This window comes from Mastigoproctus giganteus, chromosome 7 (assembly GCF_048544385.1).
Source record: "Mastigoproctus giganteus isolate SK-2022 chromosome 7, ASM4854438v1, whole genome shotgun sequence".
NCBI lineage: Eukaryota > Metazoa > Arthropoda > Arachnida > Uropygi > Thelyphonidae > Mastigoproctus > Mastigoproctus giganteus.
The window spans coordinates 188,188,925-188,211,769 of NC_143581.1; the positions used below are offsets into that span (position 1 = coordinate 188,188,925).

The window sequence follows — 22,845 nt, forward strand, 5'->3', positions numbered from 1 at the left end:
ACCATTCTGCTCCAATTTGTACAATAGTCTTCCATGCGCAACAGTGTCAAAAGCTTTCCTGAAATCCAAATATATGATATCAAAATTATTTTTCGCATCCAGTTCCTTTGTAACCACATCATAATATCCTATCAAATTTGTCAGACAAGACTTTCCCTTAACAAACCCATGCTGTGTCTGAATTATTGCTGCAGTCTTGTCTAGATGATCCTGCAATGCATCCTTAACCAGCGACTCCATTATTTTACCCGGAACAGAAGTTAAACTAACTGGTCTGTAATTACTCGTGTCACCCTTCGATCCCGCTTTGTGAATTGGGGATACATTTGCACATCTCCAGTCCGTGGGAACCTCCCCTGAGTCCAAGGATGCTCTCATAATTATGGCTAAGGGTTTGCTTAGTTGCTTTGCCGTCTCCTTTAATATAACTGGATAGATCCCATCCACCCCAGGTGCTTTTCTTACGTTTAACTTCAACAATTTCTCTTCCACTTTGCTCTCGGTTATTACAAAATCATTAAGTATCTTGCTACAATTTGATAACCTGCTGCCATTTTCAAACCTTAATAATTCCTCACGTGTGATTGTAGATGCAAAATACTCATTCAGTTTGTTTGCTATCTGAGCGGGATCATCAACAGTCGAACCATCGATGTCAAGTGGACCAATCAGATTCATCCCCTTCCTTTTAGAGTTTATATAAGTAAAGAAATCCTTGCTGTTTTTCTTTGCATCTTTTGCCAAGGATTTCTCGTAATCTGCCTTCGCCTGCCGAACCTCCTTTGTGACCTGATTACAGGTTAACTTATATCTGCCATAGGCTTCTGAGTCGCTTGATAATTTATATGCATCCCATGCATTTTTCTTCTCTGTTACGAGTCTCATTAGTTCATTTGACAACCATTTAGGCCTAAACCTTGAACATTTCTTAATAGGTATGAACCTTTTAGTAGCTTCCACGATTAATTCCTTGAATGCGTCCCACTTAGAATTTACTGTTGGTAACATCGTCAGTTGATCCCACTGTACAGAAACTAAAAACTGTCGGAGACCACTGTACTCGCCTTTACGGAAGCAAAAACCCTTTCCTTTACCCCTGATAGTAGTTAAATCTTTAAGTAAATCCCACGTCAGTACACTGTGATCACTGCCACCTAGTGGTTATTTTATCTGCAAATTCCTAATACATGAATGATCACTGCTGATAACCAGATCACGAGTGTTACTTTCTTTGGTTGCCTCTCGAACATGCTGCTGCAGAAAACAATCATCCAATAAATCCACAAAAGTCTGACTAGTGTGTGAGTGACCAACCCACAAGTTCCAGTCAATATCTGGGAAGTTAAAATCCCCCATTATAAGACATTCCGATTTACTAGCCCACTCTATTTCTCTGTACAATTGTTCATTGTACTCATTCGAGTCATTAGGCCTATAACACACTCCTACTCTTATTTTTGCTTTCGCAGTGCTTAAGTCACACCAAACTGACTCAACAGTGCACTGTTCATCTATATCAACTGGATGCACTTCTTTTGATTTTATGTTTTTCTTTATTAACAGCATAACACCTCCTCCCTTCCTATCCTGTCTATCCTTTCTGTACACATTGTACTCCCCAAATTCCAGTTCGGCATTCCTTATATCTGTGTGACACCACGTCTTTGATATCCCAACAATATCCGCCTTTGATGTCTTGACCAACACTTCAAATTCATCAAATTTATTTACTATACTTCTAGCATTGGTATACATGCAAGTATGCATGTACCTATTCTTATTCTTAATTACTCTAACACATCCCATATACCCACCTGTTTCACGATGACTGCCATCCGTCCCTGAAACCCCAAATACCCCTCGCTCCAGGTCGCTACTTATTCTAATAGAAGTTGTGCAAGAATCACCTTCACCTCTGCCTACGGCTACTGTTAAACTATTAGTCCTTGTATCCCCCCAAGCTATCAGTTTTCCGACGCACCTAACACTGCCTCGATAGCATCAGCAAATATTCTTGCACCCTTTCTATTTAAGTGTATCCCATCCCTGTAGAAGCAGTCTCTCCTGTTAACAAGTTCAGTCCAGGCTGAAAAAAATTCTACCCCTTGAGCCTTGCACAATCTTTCCAGGGCCGAATTGATCGACAAGGCTCTCATCATATACTCCCTCCTATCGTGTCTGGGCAGAATTGCAGACACTTTCAAATTCAACCCTATTTCACGGCTTTTTTTCAACAGTGACCTGTACTTGTTAAGTAATTCTGCCGGTCTCCTACTCTTAATATCATTAGTGCCAACGTGTACAACTATATCACCTTTTGTGCCCCTAAAATATGATATCTGCTCTACAACGTCATCAACCTTTGCCCCTGGCAGACATACCCTGGTCCTGTTCCACCTATCCTTTTTACAAAGCATGTTCCCCGTTTCCCTGACAATAGAGTCACCAACAACTACTAGTTCCTTCGGGACCAGCGCATTCTGCCTTGAGGGTTGCCGCTGTGTTGCGTGATGACCAAGTGCAAGCTCTGGCGTCGATGTGGGCAGCTGAGAGCCTGACGGGCCCCTCAATTTAGATCTTTCGAGGGCATCCACCCTGTCCTTCAAACTCTCATATAGGCCCATAACAACGCTGAGTTGTCGCCTGATTTCCTTACACTCCTTACATCGCGCACACACAAAGACATCCCCCATGGCAATATCATGTTCCGTTCCACAGAGTTCGGCAAACATTTCACAAAGTTGCACATTTTTTTAGGCTGTGATGCGTTGGAGAATCGCTCCCCTCAGTTCTCCCCCGAGTCACAGCACTCCTGCCACTTTGTGCCCGTTGCTTTGCTGCTCTAGTTTGGGGCATGATATTTTAAATTAATAAGATCAATAAATTAAATTAAATTAAATGTCAATACTACGCTATCTAATAGAAACAGTGAAGCGTATTACTGTTTCTATAATTATACGTTAGAGCTACCTAGCTACCTCAATTAAAAATCTGAATTCCCTATCAGTATAAACAAAAAACAATGCCTGCAAGATTCGAACGGACTAACGGTTTTATAAAGTATTACGTATATCTACAAAAACTGTTTATATAAATTAAAATAAAAATAACCAGCGTAATTAGAACTATAAGACTACGTATTAAGTACAATATAGTTTAACTTACTCTCATAAATACCTCTATCTTATTTACGATTCAACTGGTCCAGCTTTCAGAAGTATGGAAGAATAGAGGAGGAGGATTTGGATTTATCTTTGATCTGTGCAGAGTTAGATAAACAATAAACTCGCCACAGGTTTGTAAAAGGGGAAAAATAAAAGCACTGGAAAACTTATAAAATATTAAACTCAATACAGCAGAACATTTATATTTGTCTATTGTTTTGTAATATTCTTATTAATTAACAGAGTGAATTTTTAGGGCTGTTAATAACAATATTCGATCATCGATTTAAAATTGAACTTGCTTAAAAGAGGGAATGCATCCACAGAAATATTTTCGAAACCGTTTTCAGTTTTAAGAATCAAATGAAGTAAAATACCAAATTGTTTGTGGAAAAGTAAAAATATCTGCCAATTTGTAATTTCAATCGATCTTAAAACAATCTTAAATCAACAAAGGGCAATCAATAACGAATATTTCAAGGACTGCTACTAGTAAAACCATTAAAAATAATAATAATAAATAGAGAAACTCAATTTCATGAAAAACATTGCCGTACGTAACTTCGGACAGGTATAAGGGACATTTATAGGGGTTGTATAAGAATTACCCAAAAGGTGGCATTACAGAAATCGATACAAGACACTCTGTACGAGTACACTCTTACAAATATAATGAATATATATGTTAAGTTTTGAATGTTAAAATGATGGATGTAATTGGAGTGAGATTTCAATTTTTTTATTCATGATCCTTTTCACATTTATTACTTTTTTGACTACTGAGTTCCTGGAGTAGTAATTAAGTCCCTTTTAGGTTTTGTGGGGAGTAAGTGATACTGGCAACCCACTAGATGTTGTTGTATTTAACAGCCATTCAGAATGTTTTGAGGTGGCTGCTTCAATCAGGAGGTCTCCAGATTGCAGTATTTTTCACTATTTTTGATGACCCAGCAATAGATTCTAAATATCTTTGAATTAAGAATGGTGATAACTTGCCCACAGGTGTATATCACCAGGAAATTTGGTATCTCATCATAACACTGTGCTTCTATTTGAAGCCGTTATGGGTGACTGGAGTCATGGTCTATGTTGTGAAGATTCTAGTTTTGAGATTGAAGCTCTGATGGTGGATAACTGTTTGTATCCATGGTGGCTCCTTTTGGCCCTGGGAGCTTATCTTTACTAACCAGATTACCGGCCCCGCTAAAGAAAAAGGTGCTTCCTTCTTTTGATCTCTCTCTCTTCTTAGTGCGTTTAAGAAAGTAGAGCTATTTAACAGAACAATTTAATGAATTAGAGGGAAAACTAAGTCACATCAGAGAAAAACGCTCATTAATTGCACAAGGATCGCTTCACCACGGAAACGCTTGGCACCCGGGGCCTCTAATGTGTGACTCAGTACAATGATAGATCGATTTCTATTGAATACTCGGATTTTGTCGAGCAATGTAAGTTGGTAAAAATAAGTATGGCACTAATTTCTGTTGTGCATATTTTCTCGTGTTTCATTACTTTTAATTTTAGTTGGGAAAGTCGCTAAGAGAAGGAATGCAAATGAACTTCGGACTTTATTTATATGTTTCTCTAATTCCAGGTAATTCTCAGTCACACTGGATCCATAGACAAAGCCAAAATTTATAAACTTCTTCACAGTTGGATGGGTTTAGGATTAATTACCAGGTATTGATTTTTGTATTTTAAGATTATTTTTTTACCATGATGATTGACTCTTAAACAAATGTATAGCAAGCAGCTCTGTACGTTATAAAAAGGTTAAATGACATTAAAGTTTTGGCTACTGATTAAGTTTCCTTTTAGCTTGTCTAGGGACACATATTGGAAAATTAATTCGATCCTTCGTAAAATCTTCCTTGAAAAAGGAAATTAAAGACACTATAGATTCTACAATAAGCAGGGCTTCTGGCCCTTAGATTTTATACAAATCATTTAAAATAACTGACTTATTATGATTTTCTTATATTTTATTTAAAGTGGTGGAGACCGATGGAAGTCCAGAAGGAAAGTTTTAAATCCAACGTTTCATTCGGCAATTCTGGAACATAGTTTAAATGTTGTGAATGAACAATCAGAAGTTATGGTTAAAAAATTAGAAGAATCAGACAGTGAATGGGTGGATATTTGGAAATATGTTGGCTTGTGCACTTTGGATATCACTTGTGGTGAGTTATACTTTATAAAGTTCGCGTACCTATTTTGAATTAATACATATTATGTTAATTTATAAAAATCCATATTCTATTGACTTAAAGCGCTGCTAATCTTCATATATTGGAATTAATAGAAAAATTAAATTGTTATTTATCCATGGCTGAATATATTAAATCGCAGAAATCTTTCAAAAAATATATATCAAGTTCGTATGGAACCAGAATGTATTTATTTTAATTAAAGTTCTATATTTCGCAAAGAATAATTCAGATCTTAAAAGTTATTTCTTTTTCAAATGGCTAATAAAATAATGTTATTTTATTTGCAGAGGCGGTTATGGGAACTTCAATTGGAGCGCAACAAGATAGAAACTCCGATTACATCAAAGGAATTAATACGTAAGAGTTAATTCATAATAAGCAGTATACTATAGTATTTTAATATAATAATTTTGTTTTATTAAACAGTTAAATTGAAGACAAGTTGGTTTGTTCTTTCAACACGAGCAATGTACTCTCGTAGCATTCAATATCTATGTGATATACCTTAAATAATCCCACTTTAATCTATAAGGCTATTCCAAAGAATTAAATTCAATTATCTTCATTGGGATGGATCTCTGTGCTTCAACAGTCAACAGAAGAATTGAGAAAGTCAAGAACAAAAGCGATTATTCATTTACTGAATACCATTAATACAAATTAACTTATTTAATTATAATTAACATGATTAATTGGATGTTTGCCGACCTCTCAATGGCATAAGATGCGTGTGTTTATATTCAAAACCCGAAAGAAATATACTGGAAGAGTATACATACATTAGACTACCAAAAGTCATAGAACACTTGTAGTTATGGACAAAATATCTTTTCAAGGAAGTTGTGTAATTTTCAAGTGTGTTGCGTCATTTTCTCTTAGAAAGCTGATGGCCTTTGGCCTTCCCCATTTCTGCATTGCTGTTCATCTCAAAAACGTTCAAATGGATTGCAGTGACTCTGTATACTGGCCACTGCAAAGTTCCACTATTATATTTTTCAAAGGGTGTTTCATATTGGTCTCATACAACGTTCTACAATCCAAAGGGTGTCCTTTAAATTTATTTTGGATGCTCAAGAATGGATTTATTAATGATTGATAGATCATATATTCTATTTTTAATATTTATAGAATTACTCGTGTGGCATTAAGTGATTATTTTTATATACAGATTAAAAGAGAGCTTTATATATAGACTACCTCAGCCTTGGTTATGGAACAACTGGTTGTATTATCGAACTCCAAGAGGACGACGTTTCATCAAAGCTGTGAAAACTGTGCATGACTTTGTAAGGCAGGTTAGTCAGCTCTTATCTTTTTCAGTAATAGGCTGGCCGAGATTTCTCATAGTAAAACGTGGCATTAATTATTTATTTTATGTACAATCCATAAAATTCATTTATGTCTTCTACTAGTTGTAAATTGTATGATTCTATATTTAGATATGAATCTGTTTTATTTTTTCGTGTTGTTCTTTTATTTATTTATTACAAATAACTTAAACGATTATAAGCATGCTCTACGTTCAGTAACTGATCCCATGATCTTTCTTCAGGTTATCGAGAAAAGAAAGCAAGAACATTTAGAATACTACCAGGATGGTACTGTAGATAAAGAAGCTGCACGAAAAAAAAGAAAAGGCGCATTTTTAGATCACTTACTAAAACTACACCTTAAAGAAAACGCTCTAACCTTACAAGAAATGTCTGAAGAAGTTCACACATTTATGGCAGCGGTAAGAAAGCGCTATTATTTAATAATAATTCAATATATTAACGATATTATTATTAATTAAAAGAAAGTTCATAATAAAATAACAATAACAGAAAATGTGTGTTTGAATAAATATAGTTAACTGAACAGAAACTCTTCTAATCTATTTTATAAATAAATAATCATCGTCTCTGATTTGTCTAACTCTCTTTATGGCTGCTGATGCACGTTCGCAATCTTTTTATTATTCGCATTAGCATCAGTATTGGCCATAAAATACAAGCCAGACTTTTTATGTCAAAAATAAAATAAAATAAATCTCCTATTTGTTTCTCTCTCCACGTCAGCAATAATCCAGCTGGTCTTTGCATATTTCCAAGCTTGCAGCCTCACCTATCCATGGAAGTAATTTAATGCAGTGGTCAACAGTTATCATACCAAAGGAATTCTTTCTACATTCCAATCTATAATTCTTCTTCCTTAGTTTTAATTTATACTTCCTAGCTTCATTCATTTTATTATCCCCTTCAAATCGTTTATAAACCTCAATCGCAATCCTTCTAAACATTTTAGGTGTGGCTACCACATGTACACAACTATTCCACATTCGTAATAGTTGTCCAGGTAAAAACTGCAGCCATTATCAACCCACTGCAGGATGGAAGCCTCCTCAATGATTCATGTTGATTGAAATGGACCATAATCTGCCACGCTGGTCCATTGTGGGTTGGAAGATCAACGGTATTTAGCAGTCAGGGGCTTGAACCCTGGTCTACTCAAAGAGCGTGTGCTACTGCAGTCCCGCCCCTGACCACTCGGCTACTGAGGCTTGTTATGGTGTCATAATTCCCTTTTCATTGGTTTATTACCAAAACAACCCAAAGTTTGGATTTTGTGACTTTAGAGGTTTATATGATGTTGTCAAAGTATTACAGCAATCTGACTTTAAACCCTTGAAAGCTGAAGCTACTGCAGTGCCATCTACTGCTATTTTTCAAAACTTGATATATTCAGTTTTTAAACCTTCCGAATCTTGCTCTTGCACTTGTTGATTAGCAGCGTCAGAAAACATCACGAAATTGTAGAAAATATATAATATAAATATATTATACATTTTTATCTAGAAATATTTATAAATATATACAGAAGTTATTATATTTTACCGTTAATTATCAATTCAAATAATGATGAAAATCCAGAATGAAATGCAGAAGAACGTGTGGTATGCAGTCATGTTTTAGATTGATTAGCTTGAAACTAAAATTAGATTGAAACTAAAAACCAATTGTTATTAGATGAAAATTTATGTGAGGAGTCAAATCGAGGACAAAATCATCCGATGTTATCTGAAGAATATGTGGTGCGTGATGAAGGTTTAGTTTGGGCAGAAAATTCAGAGTTCTAAACCCACAAAGATTCAGGAAGTTTACTGAGGAAAGGGACAAAACTTTCTTGATAATTCGATCTATGACAACCTTACCAAGTCTGGCTACAGCTACTTCTGATATGAGGCAGAAGGAGGCCTAACTTTAAATGAATATCCTCTGTATTATATACTTTTCTTGAATCAAAATCTAAAGTAGCTCCTGGTGAAGAACTTATTTTGTATAGCAATGGGTGCGGTTACCAGAATCGGGATACTATTTTATCCAATGTTTGCTTCATCCCTCAATTAGAAAAAATATATCATTAATACCCAGAAATATTTGGTGTCAAGGCACAAGCAAATAGAGTGTCACATGCATTCCACTATTTAACGGAGTATTAGGCATAGATATGTCTATTCTCCAGAAGGATATGTCACAGCATATAAGCTAGCACGTTCAGAACCAAATCTTAACGGCATGGAACTTAACAGCATACTTTTTTCCAAGATTTTCCATATCTGAGATGTTTTTCTTCAGTTCTTCCTGGTTCAAAGACTGATGATTCCACCATCTCAAGCTTTCCTTCAATATAAACAAGAAATGAAAACATTACCCTCTCCTAATAGTGTATATGTAAAGGAAGGCACCTGACGCGTCTGTTCAATTCCGCCTCGTGTCAGTGTGAAGAATAGAAGCAACCGTAAAAGGGCCAGAAGTGTGATTGGTGTAGGTTGTTGTGTAGTGTGTGCATTTTCTGTTGTTGTGTCTGGCCGCTTGGCTACCCAGAAGCATCTGTCACCTGGGGATATGATTTTGGGTACTCGTCCACACCACGGGGAGGTGGGCCAGTCCCAGTAAAACATGTACCGTCTCAAAAAATACTTCTGGCAGTACCACCTGGTATTGTCAGAAGGTGAGCCAGGATCCTCTGGGGACCCATTTCAGAGGAAATAATAAAAATAAAAAAACCACCCGTGGTGCAGGTTATGACAAAAAAAATTGCAGCATTTGAGTAGCTAACGACAGACAGCACGCGAGGAAAAGCCAAAATAAATAAATAATAAATAAATAAATATATAAAATAAATAAATTTGCTGCACTAGAGTGGCTGACTCCAGATAAAATGCCAGGAAGGAAAAAAAGAAAAAGAAAATAAGTCGTATTTACACAAGGGAAAAAAAATTAAAGAAGAAAAATAAATAAATAATAAAAACATTATTACGTTGGACAATTAGTTGGTGAGTTACAGTGCAAGATTTTGTCCCCTAGGCTTGAAGGCTGCAACTGAAAAGTTTTGAAGTGCTCTGAAGTTCACTGGAATCTGGAGCATATTAGTGGGTATGTCTTCTTGCAGTCACTAAGGCGAGGCATGGGCTCTCCAAGATCTCTGAGCTTTGCAGGAGATATGTTGTGCCATGTCGCCAGGACTGCGTCCAGTAAATAGGCCACAATCGATGGTGGATGATCCAAATGCCGGATCTGTCGATCCACGTAATCCCAGGGATGTTCTACTCGATTCATATCCGGAAAACTCGCGACCAAAGTCACACTGGGAATTCGCTTTCGTGTTCGGCGAACCACTCTCAAACAATACCAGAAAACTGGCGCATTATCCTGCTGGAATACACCTGTGCCACCCTAGAAGCCAATCATCATCATCAACAGCCAGAATGGACAGGCAGTTTTTAGCATTCAGAGTGCGTTCTAGGGGTTTGAGAGCTACAAGAAAAACATCCCCCATACCAAAACACTGTCTTTTAGGCGTTGTTGGAGATTGTTGGCCATAAACATGCGTACCTTCACTAGGCACGTTCTCCACTAGTAGACGCTGGATATCGCATTTACCGGTTCACGCCGCGACAAATGTGCCACCAGGTGTATAGTGTGTTTAGGGTCTAACGGCACCAGGGGTTTCCCCCATCTCCGCGTAGTATACATTGTGGTGTGATACAGAACACTGTAGAGGCCAGAGGTTTAAAAGTATATGGATACTGTGGTGTGTAATGTTTTGTACCGTTGTTCATCTGGTCTTTTAGCCGTTGGGTCTCAAATGAGACCCACCGTTGCCCACACTATACCTCGTGGAGGCAGACCAGGTACACCAGTATTTTAGAAATGTGTACGAATGGCCGACTACAAAAACACCGAGTGGTCATAACGTTTTGAATGCACTTCCTTACATATAGTGAAAAATTAGTGAACCCAGACCTGTTCATCCTGTCACATTCATACACCACATAAGTCAAACGTTTTGAATGCTGTTTTTAGAAATTTTAATAACTTTTGTTTTTGATTCATAGAAAATGGTTAATCTTGAACGATATCTAAAATTATCAGAATTATTACCACACAATTTTAATAATTTTAACAATTAAGGCAAATGCGTAAATTTCTTTTCACAGGGTTACGACTCAACTGCATTAGCAATCAGCTGGTGTCTCTACTGCTTAGGACTTTATCCGGAAATTCAGGACAAATTAGAAGAAGAAATTTTTAGCATATTTGGCGATGATATTGAATGTCCAATCACCAACGAAGAACTGAGAAATATGCATTATCTAGACTGTGTAATTAAGGTAATGAATTTTAATTAGTATTAAGAAATTAGCATTAGAATGAGTAGTGGCAAAAGTTGCAAGAAAGCAAGCTTATACACAAAAAAATAAAAATAAACAACATTTCCATTTCACCTATCCATCCCATCCAATAGTTTTTCTAGTTCTTCCTTGAATTTAGTTCAGCTATCTATTTCCAATAGATGGAAGTTAGTTCCAGCAATCAACCACCCGCTGACCAAAGGCAAACGTCGCACATCTATTATGCAACCAACCTTCCTCGATTTGAATTTATGTATCCTCATGTCCGTAGTCTCAGCAAGAGGAAGAATCCCAACAGCACCGAGCTTGCTCTCCCCACGCAATGCCTTTAACACCTCAACCAGATCACCTCACAGACCTAGTCTACAAACGCTGTAATTGCAGAACTGAAGCCAAAAGGCGTCAGTTCTTCACCCCTGTGTTCCCCTCACTTACTAAAATGAAGCCTCCAGACCTGAAACCAGAATTCCAGATGTGGCCTAACTATTGACATATACAAGAGGATACTCACAAGATCCTTCATCTGGAGGATCTTGTTACAATATTTCAACTGAAAGATTGATGAGCTTCCGTTCAGTATCGACACCTGTTGACGTATTCAAGGAAACGTGTGGTGAAACGGTAACAGAATTTCCATTAAATATGTTTAGATGGTGTAGTTTCTCAGACTATCGGGTAGTAATAACTTCAACCAGTGTCTCCTGATCATAAACGACGAACCTAGAGTACCTATCGTGTTTACAAGGAATTTCTGCATTAGGAATGGAGAGATTATTCCAATCAGTTGCTCTTGAGTTTAATGAATGATTAACAAATTTAGAGTTCCGATTCAGTCTACATCAGTCTTTTGACGTTTTGCTGCCACAGAACCAGGCTTCTCTTGTTGTCCTGTCAGGGTTTCATCTAGAAACTATTATATTAGGGATGGCGCCTCCGTAGCCAGGTGGGCAGGAGCAGCAGTGCGTAGCACACGCTTCTTGATTAGACCGGGGTTCGAGCCGGTGACCACCAAATACGGAGGATGCGGAAAGGTCAGGGAATGACCACCGCATATCTCCGGAGCAATATGGCCTTAGTTGCTAATGCTCCTAAAAACCAAATAACAACATTTATATTAGGATCACCTGGAAAATACCTTTCAACTACCCATGTGCATTGTATCAGTAAATTGCTTGTGTTCTCTTTTCGATTTGCCTGCTTTGCTGGACTAAAGTCTTTTGGTTCCGGGGGAAAAAACCCTGCTGTCTACTCCAGAGACTGGCTAACTCAGTCAAGACGTGACATTAAAGTTCCTCGTGTTATCGACGGAATTCGAACCAGGGCCTTTTTCACCCGATTTGGTGAGGACGGTGACGATACCACTGTGCTACGTGTGAAGACATCTATTCACCCTGTGGCTTTCTGGGTTTTACTGTTTGCTTCATTTCGCCCCGGAAAACAGACCTTTTCCCATTTCGTCCCAAACGAAAGATCTTTCCCCCTCCACTTTATTAGCCCCGCCAAGAGGAGGCAGGAGCAGTGTTACCTTTGTGACCAAGCGGTAATGGATTAGTATTAAAATACAAATAACAGGAAAAAAGAAAGAACGTTGCTTTTCCACCTGATCCAGGAAAGTTTTTTTCTTTACTGAAGATGATTTAATTGATTGTTAATGTAACACTGAAAACAAGGAGATGATTTTATTTCTTCAAGAGAGAGCACAAATTCACTGATCACAAATTCGTTTGGCACCTGGGGCCCATCCCTTTTTGTAAATTTGGGTACATTTAAACATCTCCAGTTCGCAGGGACTTCCCCTGAAGTCATGGATGCTCTCATAATTATGGCTGAGGATTTTCTGCCTCCTTTAATATAACTGAATAGATCCCACTCACCACAGATGTTTTTTTGCGTTTAACTTCAACAATTTCTCTTCAACTTTCCCCTTGATATTACAAAATCCTTTAACTCCTTATTAGAGGTTGATAAACTTCTCGCATCCATTTTCGTAAAGAATTCCTCATGTCTGAATGTGGATGCGAAATACTTATTCCATCAGTAAACTAAGCAGGATTGTAAACAGTGGAACCTTTGGAATTAAGTTGGATAATGTGATTCATCCCCTTCCTTCTAGTGTTTACAAAAGTAAAGAAGTCTTTGCTTTTCTCTTTTACATACTTTTCCGAAAATTCAAATAATATACCTTAGCTTGCTTAGCCTCTTTTGTGATCTGATCACAGATTGACTTCTTCCCTGATGACTCAGCAGGCATTCCATGTTGACTTAGCATTGTACACTGAAATTTGAAGCACATTGATTTCTAGGTCATGCACGTTTCAACAGAAACAGTGCAAGAATTATTTCAAACTTTTTATTTAAGTGTATCCCCTCTTTGTCAAAGTAATCTCTCGTGTTAACATACACAGACCACGCTGACAAAACATTCCACCCCCAGAGCTTGCACAACCTCTCCAGGACTGAAATGATTGATAAAACCGTCATTATATACTCTCTCCTATCGGGTGTGGGCAGAATTGCAGATTCGTAATTTCAAACCTAATTGCGACTTTTTCTCAGCACGATCCTTAACTTGTTAAGTAAGCCAAAGGATCTCCGACTGTTAATGTCATTAGTGTGCAGTGTACAATAATGTGCCTTTATTGTACACTATAGAATAACTAGCTCCTGTGAGACCAGCGCATTCAGCTGTGCTGAATGCGCTGGTCTCACAGGAACCGCTTTTTTACTTGATGCACAAATATAAGCTGTGGCGTTGAGTTGGGCAGGTGAGTGATTGATAGGTTGCCATTTTAAAAACTCCGAGGGCATCCACCCTATTCTTCAAGCCATCATAAACGCCCATTGTTACGCTGAGTTGGAGCCTAATTTCGGCATTTGGCATGTTGTCAGCCATCTTACGTACTTGGGACCACACTCCACTATATTTTCTCGGTTGAAGGGAATGGGCATTCATACTATAACTGAAGCATTTGCTTTCCAGAGTAATTCACATTTTAATTTGCTAATTTATAGATTATCAGTACTGTTCTATATTACAAAATTAAAATACGCAATATCCAGATTTGAGAATAATCTTGTGTAGAACTCTTTCACATTCAGAAAAAATGTTGATTCCTTCCTTCTTTACTCCACAGGAAACACTTCGACTTTTTCCAGCTGCATCGCATATTGCTCGCCACCTCACCGAAGATATCAACATCAGTAAGTACCTCCAGAAATACAAAAATCAAATTAAGCAATTAAATTTGGACAAACTGTGAAATAAGTAAATTTCACTGATCTCAATTTTAAAAGTAATTTTATAAAGTGGAAGATATTTTTCGAACTTAGATATTTGGTAGAAAAATATTTGGTTCTTTTTAAGCTACAATAAGAAGGTATAAATGATTTTCTTCCAGATGGATATATAATCCCAAAAGGAACGGAGTGCTTCGTCGATATTTTTGCACTTCATCGGGATGGCGAAGTTTTTCCCAATCCCGAGATGTTTGACCCAAGTCGCTTTTATCCAGAAAACAGCTCTGGTCGTCCTCGGTACTCGTACGTTCCTTTCTCTGCTGGTATAAGGAACTGTATTGGTAAGATTTCAGTTCATTTACCTACTCTAAACAAGTGTGATTATTGCAAAATTGAGAAACGTTGATCAAGACTCAAAAACCCACTCCTTTTATTTTCTAACTATTCAATATCCTAACCATTTTGGTATATATTTTGTCAATGGCATTGGCTTTCATTCTAAGCGGATCTTGCTGATGAATTGAATATGTACTTCTCATCGGTCTTTACTGTTGATTGTGATTTGAACATTGTAAGAATCGCTAATGATTAGTGCCAAGCAGCATTCCTTCAAAATAGCTTGATTAGGCTTCAGGAATGATCAGAAATGTTGCAGTTATGTTTTCATTCATCAAAAAAGGTATTTTATTTGGGGAACAGCAACCCAAAAATAACTTCTCTACCTTGGTGGGGTTCATTTAAAAACAGTACAGGAAGAAAGGGATCTGCGATTTACGATGCATGCGGGCGTATATGAAGTTTTATGAGCATTTGAACAGGCGGCTGAGAAAGCCCATGATGTTCATTCGATGATTTTTCAAACTACATCTTTTAGAGATAGAGAAGTTATAATCTCACTGTAGAAGGCAATTGTAAGCCCGTATTTGAAATACCGGGTACAAATATGAAGACCCCATCAAAAAAAAATATTTAATTTCTTTAGAAGTTATAAAAACTGTCAACAACACGCATAGTGAGATCGACAAAAGGGCCACCGTAAGGGGAACGGCTTCGATTCTGTGGGCTACAGAACTTTAAAATCAGGCACCTGACAAGAAACCTGATATAATTTTATATGGTTCTCAGAGGGGTTAGTGAAATGAATGATGGCCGAACTTTCACTCTTATAAAGAATGGACAGAAGTGGACAGTGGAGTGAAGGCAGAACTTTCACTCTTATAAAGAATACAAGAACTAAAGGCCATAAATTCAAATTACACTGAGTGGGAAGAAATCATGGGATACCTACCTAGTAACGGGTAGGCCCACCTTTCGCCCTGATAAGGGCAGTCACACGGCGAGGCATGGAGTTCACTAGTTCACGAAAGCGTTCCACAGATATTTCCATCCATGCTTGCTGAACTGCTGTCCATAATTCCCTTTTTTTTTTTTTGGATACTCCAACCAGCATTCCTGGATGGAGGATCCAAAGCTCGAACGGACCTTTCCACAGCATCCCAAAGATACTTCACAGTTCATGTTCGGTGAACGGGGAGGCCATTCCATGGTGGTAAAATCTGTGAAATGCTCTTCGAACCATGTTCTAGTCACCAGGGCTCTGTGGGAACTGGACCGTTCAGAGATGCGTCTAGACATACCAGAGGTCCCAACGTGTGCCAATTGAACACGCCCCAGACCATTACCATCGTCTTCTTGCCTGAACAATTCCTTGTTGATATGATGGGTGCATGGCTTCGTGCAGTTTACTGAATATTGATTAAATTACTTATATGAGTAATATAAGAATATCAGATGCCCAAAGTACCTCACCCATCACTGATCTCTAGGAGGGGGATACTCACTCGGGTACTAGCAGATACTGCGTAAACGAATGTGGAGTCAAATGCTTAAGAGCATCATACCAAATTTCTAATAGATCTTAACTCCATCCCTGACCAAAGGGAGGGAGACTTATTGGAATGCAGTCTAATCCCCAAATTCGCGAGGGTTTCCCTCAAACAAAAGATAGTAGGTATACTGAAATTAGCTTTTAAAGTATCTTAACAAATAGTCAGGATGACATTAGATGGCAGAATTCTTAGTAAGAAAAAATACTTTAATCAACTACAAAACCTCCAAAATAAAGTTAAAACATATTTGCATTCTAACGATTGGAATTTCTTACATTCTGTTATTGAAATTAGAAAACGAAATAAATACTAGACACATAAACAAACTACAACGTCTAATTATAGCGAAGAATAGATTTGTTGTTGGAAAGGAGAGTAAACACAATCTTATAGTATTGAAAATACGACACATAATTTAAGGGTGGTAGGTATCAGTCATCCACTGTTCAAATAACTCTTTTAAGAAAGGGACTTAATTATAATCTGCCACCTACACGACTTCCAAAAAAAACAAATAGTAGTTGAATTTGAATACGGTTTAAGGCCCCAAAAATAAGGAGGGAATATTACATCTAATAAATAACCCTAAGGATCCTAATATACCCAAATTATCAAAGCAGGAAAGAATCGGATTACAAAATTTAAAACATTAAATTATGTACAACAATAGTATGAGCAGTTTATTAACATTTTTAAAAATACAGAATTCAAAATAGTTGCACAACCAATAAGTAAACTTCGGACAATATTGAGGACAAGGAAACCAACCTCAGTCTCCAACTTGGAGCAAACCAATACTGTCTATAACATTGCTTGTGGGAAGTGCAACAACTCCTTTTACATCGGTTCTACCCAAAATTATCTTTCGATGCGTTTGCAACAACACAAGGCATCTGTGAGGGCAAAAGGGACAGGTGCTTCTGAACTTTGCTTTCACGCCATTCAGGAGAACCACGTTTTTCTGTTTAACGAAGCTAAAGTAATTAATTCACAGAAAGAATACATAAAACTGTTAATAGCTGAAACACTCGAAATGAAATTAAACTGTTATTCTATAAATGGACCCTCGCGCGCATGTGTGAATAGCACGATTCACATTGGTTAGTGGAAATAATCTTGTCGCGATGCGCCTATTTTAAATATAAGAGAGTGGATATTGGTTTTAACTCGATTTACAACCGAAATAACTGGCCATATATTAAGAAGTTCAGCCTAAGAAGATTTTTATACAGTTTGACAATTGTCTTCTCTTTCTGGTCTATCAATGCTAATGAGTTTAGGGTAAGTTGATGTGCATCGGCTCTTCCTTGATGGCAGACTATGAGAATTGAAGGCAAGTTTAGTTTTTTCATATAATAGCATATAATTCAACAATCCTTTAATAGGATTGTCAAGTCGTGTCAAGATTTCCTACAATAAAGGTATGATATCGATCTTATATTTAAACAACTTTTTCGTAATTTACGTTTGAACCCGTACGCGCCAGTGAATTGGTGAATAAAAGTCGTACTGTATACCATCGGGCAAAAGTGTTTTGAATGGAATCTTACTTGGAAACGAAGTCATAAAGTGAATGTCAATTTTTTTTCTTGAAAACTTCGCTAACATTAACGGCCAGTGCAAAGTTTCAATTTTAAAAATAGTAAAGGGTTTCCTTAGTGCGGATCAGTTGGGAATAAAGATAAAGAACATTAAAGGAGTGTTTTTACACATGACGCTTCATACAATCACTATAGTAGCCTCCAATCAAATCTCTACTAAAACTCAGTATACACTTAGTTAGAACATTTCCGAAAAAAAGAAAAAAACTCTTCCATACCGAATCCACACCATGCACGAGCTTCGATTTCACAAGAATGTTAACATATTACGGTACTGACCTGATTTGAAAGTTTACTTCGCCGTGAAGGTAGTGAAATTTTGGATAATATTCATTTCATTGACGAGGGGTGATTTTTACCTTAGTCGCTACGTCAACAACGAAAATTGGAGAATATGCAACGCTGTTTGGTGTGGCACATCTCGAAGAAGGATAGTTTCTTCCATAACTTTTGAATAAGCTCATCTCTGATGTTTACCAAAGTGTCATAATGCAGTTTGCTGCACTGCTAGAACTTTTGACTCCAACAGGGCAAACTGCCATGCTCAGCCACTGAAATGTTGCAAGGGTCTTTTGAAAATCGAATCATACCATGAGGATTTTGGCTGCTTAAGTCTCTACTGATTTAACATTCCCAGACTTCTTTTTATGGAGATTATTGAAGCAGAAAGCGTACAAAAGCAATCCACGAAGCATTCAGCAGCTCAAAGCGAGCGTTGAAAATGCAGTGAACAATGTATCGTCAAAAATTCTTTGTCTTATAGCAGACATAATCGAAAGGGTGAATTTATCTATTGGTAACAACGAAGAACCCTTCCTGATTTAGTTACAACTCAGTATTTGTAAATTATTCTGATAAAAAATTGTATTTTCCTTTGATCATTTTTGGGTTTACTTTTCAAAAGAAAACCCTGTACTTCTCCTTGAAGCTGTAGTTTTTCCCAAGTGCTATTTATTAGCATTAATTTTCAAACGGATGGGTGGGTACTCTTAGTCGATTCTTACTCTTGTGCATAATGTTAGTTTAAAAAATCGTATTAGGTGAGAGTTGCGTTTAATAGCTGTGTTTTCATTATTGACAGGCCAGCAAATGGGGATGATGGAAGTAAAAGCCGTCGTGACGAAGGTAATTCAACATTTTAGAGTTCATTCCCTTGATTTCCCTGATAAAATTCCTCTACTAGCTGAAATAACCCTTCACCCTGCAGTGCCTATCCGATTGCAGTTAAAGAAAAGGAGGATTACGACAGCTATCTAGTCAACAAAGTACAGACTGCAATACATTTCCCTTCAAAAAAGGATAAAAGGATAAGGTACCCCTTTTTTCCAATTTTTTTGGACTTCAGGGATAAACAAGTGACTCAGATCTCCCTGAAAGACATCAACCGGGAGCTGAAATCATCAATAAGGGTTGAAGGCTGTCTTAAACTGCACTGCGCCGGCTTTCATGGGAGAGGGGCAGATGATAACCCTTTTGGTAAATTGTACCCGCGATGTCAGTGTGAAACCGAGAGTCTGGAAACTCTTTTGGAGAGTGGTCTATTTTATTTATACTTTAACGACAAATAGAAAATCCAGTAAGGTTTGTCTAAGCGTCCTTGTTATATTTGAGGTTACAAAACTGTTCATAGAATTGCATCGATGTGTGAACTTTGCTTTAAACGGAAGAGGCGTGAACATTTATGTATTTTTACTGAATAAAGTAATGAAAAAACTGTATTTATTTATTTATTTTAACATGACTTTTAATGCATAATATTAGTATCAATAATTATAATAACAGTCAGCGAGTATAGCACAGCGGTATTGTCATTGTCCTCCATTCGATCCCGGGTGAAAAAGGCCCGGCATCGAATCCCTGTCGATGATACGCGGAACTTGTGGACTTTTTTCACTCTGTGGTTTAAGTTAGTCAGTCTCAGGCATAGATAGCAAGGTTTCTCCCACCAGAAACTTTTTTTTCATCCAGTAAAACAGGCAAATCGACTAGAGAACAAATAGTTTGAGCATTAGTAATATAGATTCCACTAAAAATGACCCAAAACAGGAATAAAAATACTCTCCGATAAACGTCCCTCATTTTTTCATAAAAACACATTTTCATAAAATATACTCATGTTAGTCGTAGTAGTTAAATGACATTTTTTGCAAAATGATCTAGGTTCTAATTCAAATGAAATGAACCAATATACGAAACTTAAACTCTCCTCCATTAAATTCCCAGTTCTAATGTGCTTTTATTTTTAATAAAATAAAGAACAGATTAGTGATAAGAAAAACAAAGTTTGAAAGTTGATGGATCGTTGTTCATGGCGGCGGTATTATTATTCTGGAACTTCAGAGAATAAGTTGATGCCGCTGAGACTTTGACAAAGATTTTGCCCAAGGCATTTGCTGCCCTCGGGAGCAGAGTTCTTGCCCATTCCACGAAAGAACTGGGGGAGGGATCGTTGGAAACGTCACAAATCTGTCTAATTTTCTTCCATATTAACTTTCATTTAGTGTTTCTGTTTACAGTAGATGCAAACCGGATACAGGAATTCTTCTTGGCTTGTCTTTGAATGAGACTTACTTTTCCCTTAACTTATTGCAGTTGATAAGATTAACTGTGGTTGGGATCTAAGAAATACATTCCATGCTTCATTTTTTTAACATTGTAATAAAGTTGACCCAGAGATTTATAATTTTCTCTACTCAGGAAATCCATGCACAATTGCTTGAAACGATGGCCAAGCTTCTACTCCAGTACCGTGTACCTTTGTTTGTGATATATCATATTTGAGGAGTTTCTTTATTTGAGATGAAACAAATTCTTACTTCAGTTTTGCATTTGTGAAATTGGGAAAGTCAGCTTCCCTTAGGCAACTTCACATCCTTCTTTATCCAGAGCCTCAACTAAACTCTTCAGTAATCTAAGCTTTTTATACAAAAGTGGAAGAACCTTTTTTGGTTCAACCTGTGGACCATGTTTCCTGTAGAACAGCAATTAATCCAATTACCTTAAGACCACAATATACATTTCTAGCAAAGTCGTGGTACTTTATTGCACTCACGATCTTCGACATATTTTTAAACCAACACAACGAAGTAGGGGAACTGTTGAAAATGCATTTAGACTGTGCAACGAAAACAATTTTAAACATAATTTTGAGAAATAAATATATGCTATTCAATAGGATTGTGATCAATACCCAGTGTATTCAGAAGACCGCTGATATCTCTACAGAAACTCAAACGGTTTTTCGTAACTAAACATTTTGAAAACACTTTGACGTGTTCTGTATACTACAATTTAGTTCCTGCTTCAAGTAACTTCTGCTGGTGTAACCTAAAATCAAAGAATTCTGCTTGCTCTCTAGATAAGCTTAAATCCAGGACTGTCGTTCAACTCTTCTTGCTTAATTAAGTGCAGCAGGTATAATTTTCTGGTTGACAGTCCAAATCTGTTGAAGTGGACGGTCTAAGAAAGTCTGAAACACAGTACTCCTAGCTATATTCAGCATCGCTTCCTTTATCCTAGGATTTTGGGGGAACTGGTATCGGCATGTCTTCATTAAATGGAAGTTGGCTTATTGGAGATGATATGGTACGACTTTTGATGCTCTGCTTGATTTTTCTGGACATCTCTGATATTTCTCCATGAGAGAAATAGCAATGGTTCATTTGGTTGCGCGGTTCTCTCCACAAACAGCAAGAGGCATACTTAATTTTCCCAGTTAGCCATCCTCATATTTGTGATGCAGGTAATATAGCATATGTATGGACCCCAAGGTTTGTCCCTAACCTTGCAACCAAAGTTAAAAGAATGTACACGTTTAGTAATAATTTAAATTTTCTTCTTGCTTAAACGATCACCAGTTTTTGTTCCAAACCACCCTCACACGTATCAAAAATTGTCAGGGTGATTCAAGTCCTTCCTTTGCTTCTGCTTAAACATCTTAAGAATACAATGCTAAGTAAAACACGGAAGAAACAATCAATATGCAACAATGTACAGATAAACTGTACATGTACTCGCACTACAACTGTCTTTCTTTTAGAAAATACATCATTATTTGCAGACCATACAATAGATCAGCCTTATATCGACGTCCTTTGATTCAATGAGGGATTTTAGGAATTGTTATCGAAAGCTAAAAATAAATTTTAACTGATATACGTATTGGCTGAAGTAAACACCATCTTATTGGCCAGTTTCATTAAATTCCTAATTGCAAAATTTCTGTTCTCAGTTACGATTTAATAATTAAAAGTTGCGATCATGGAGGTACTCTTTAATGACCTTATAAAAGAAGTGGTGGGATGGAATCATTTTGTTGCTTACTAAAACGATATCACATGACTTCTGCTTTACAGAAAACAATTCATGTCACGTAGCCCATTACCTGGGGATATTTTGTCATTGAAATAAAGTCTAAATGCCTTTGCATCTTAAGAATACAAGGTTAAGCAAGTTGCTTTCGAGGGTGAACAGAAAACAGTTTGCCAGCGATTACATAATAATCGTTTTCCTGGAATGGAGCTAAAATGCCGAGAATAAACGTGAACGCGTACATTTTAAATGAACCATGACATCCGACATTTCGACATGTAGAGTTTAACTGATAAAATCGAATATGAGGTAGAAATAATTGTAATTTACGAAATACCAATTTTGGCTATACATAACTAAATGATTGGTAATTTTTTCTTTTCGAAATACAATAGTACCAATCATTTCTAATTCATTTTAAAATAAGCCATTATTTTGGCCGACACAGAAGGGGGAAGGGCCCTAAAGCATGCTCCTGCTAGTGCCTAATTCTTAAGTTTAATTACACCACAGCATCTCGTAGTCGAGTGGTCAGGAGCGGGAGTGCAGTAGCACACGCTTCTTGAGTAGAAAGGGATTCAAGCCCCTGACTGCTAAATACGGTCGATCTGCCAACCCGCACTGGACCAGCGTGGCAGATTATGGTCCATTTCCCTCAATATGAATTGTTCAGGAGGCTTCCATCCTGTAGTGGGTTGATAATGACTGCAGTTTTATCTCTGAAGACATATGCCAGAAACGTCCTTCAAGCATCTAAGG

At 37.2% G+C, this 22,845-nt stretch overlaps 1 protein-coding gene across 1 annotated transcript; it reads left to right on the forward strand.

The window, feature by feature from the left end:
* Positions 1-4,774: 4,774 nt before the first annotated feature.
* Positions 4,775-19,048, forward strand: LOC150083473 (cytochrome P450 4V2-like). The gene is made up of 9 exons (XM_090377312.1): positions 4,775-4,844; positions 5,157-5,344; positions 5,662-5,731; positions 6,543-6,669; positions 6,927-7,106; positions 10,854-11,027; positions 14,183-14,249; positions 14,447-14,626; positions 18,857-19,048. The coding sequence occupies exons 1-9, from the start codon at positions 4,822-4,824 to the stop codon at positions 19,030-19,032; spliced, it is 1,185 nt and encodes a 394-aa protein (XP_090233438.1). The 5' UTR covers positions 4,775-4,821; the 3' UTR covers positions 19,033-19,048.
* Positions 19,049-22,845: the final 3,797 nt, after the last annotated feature.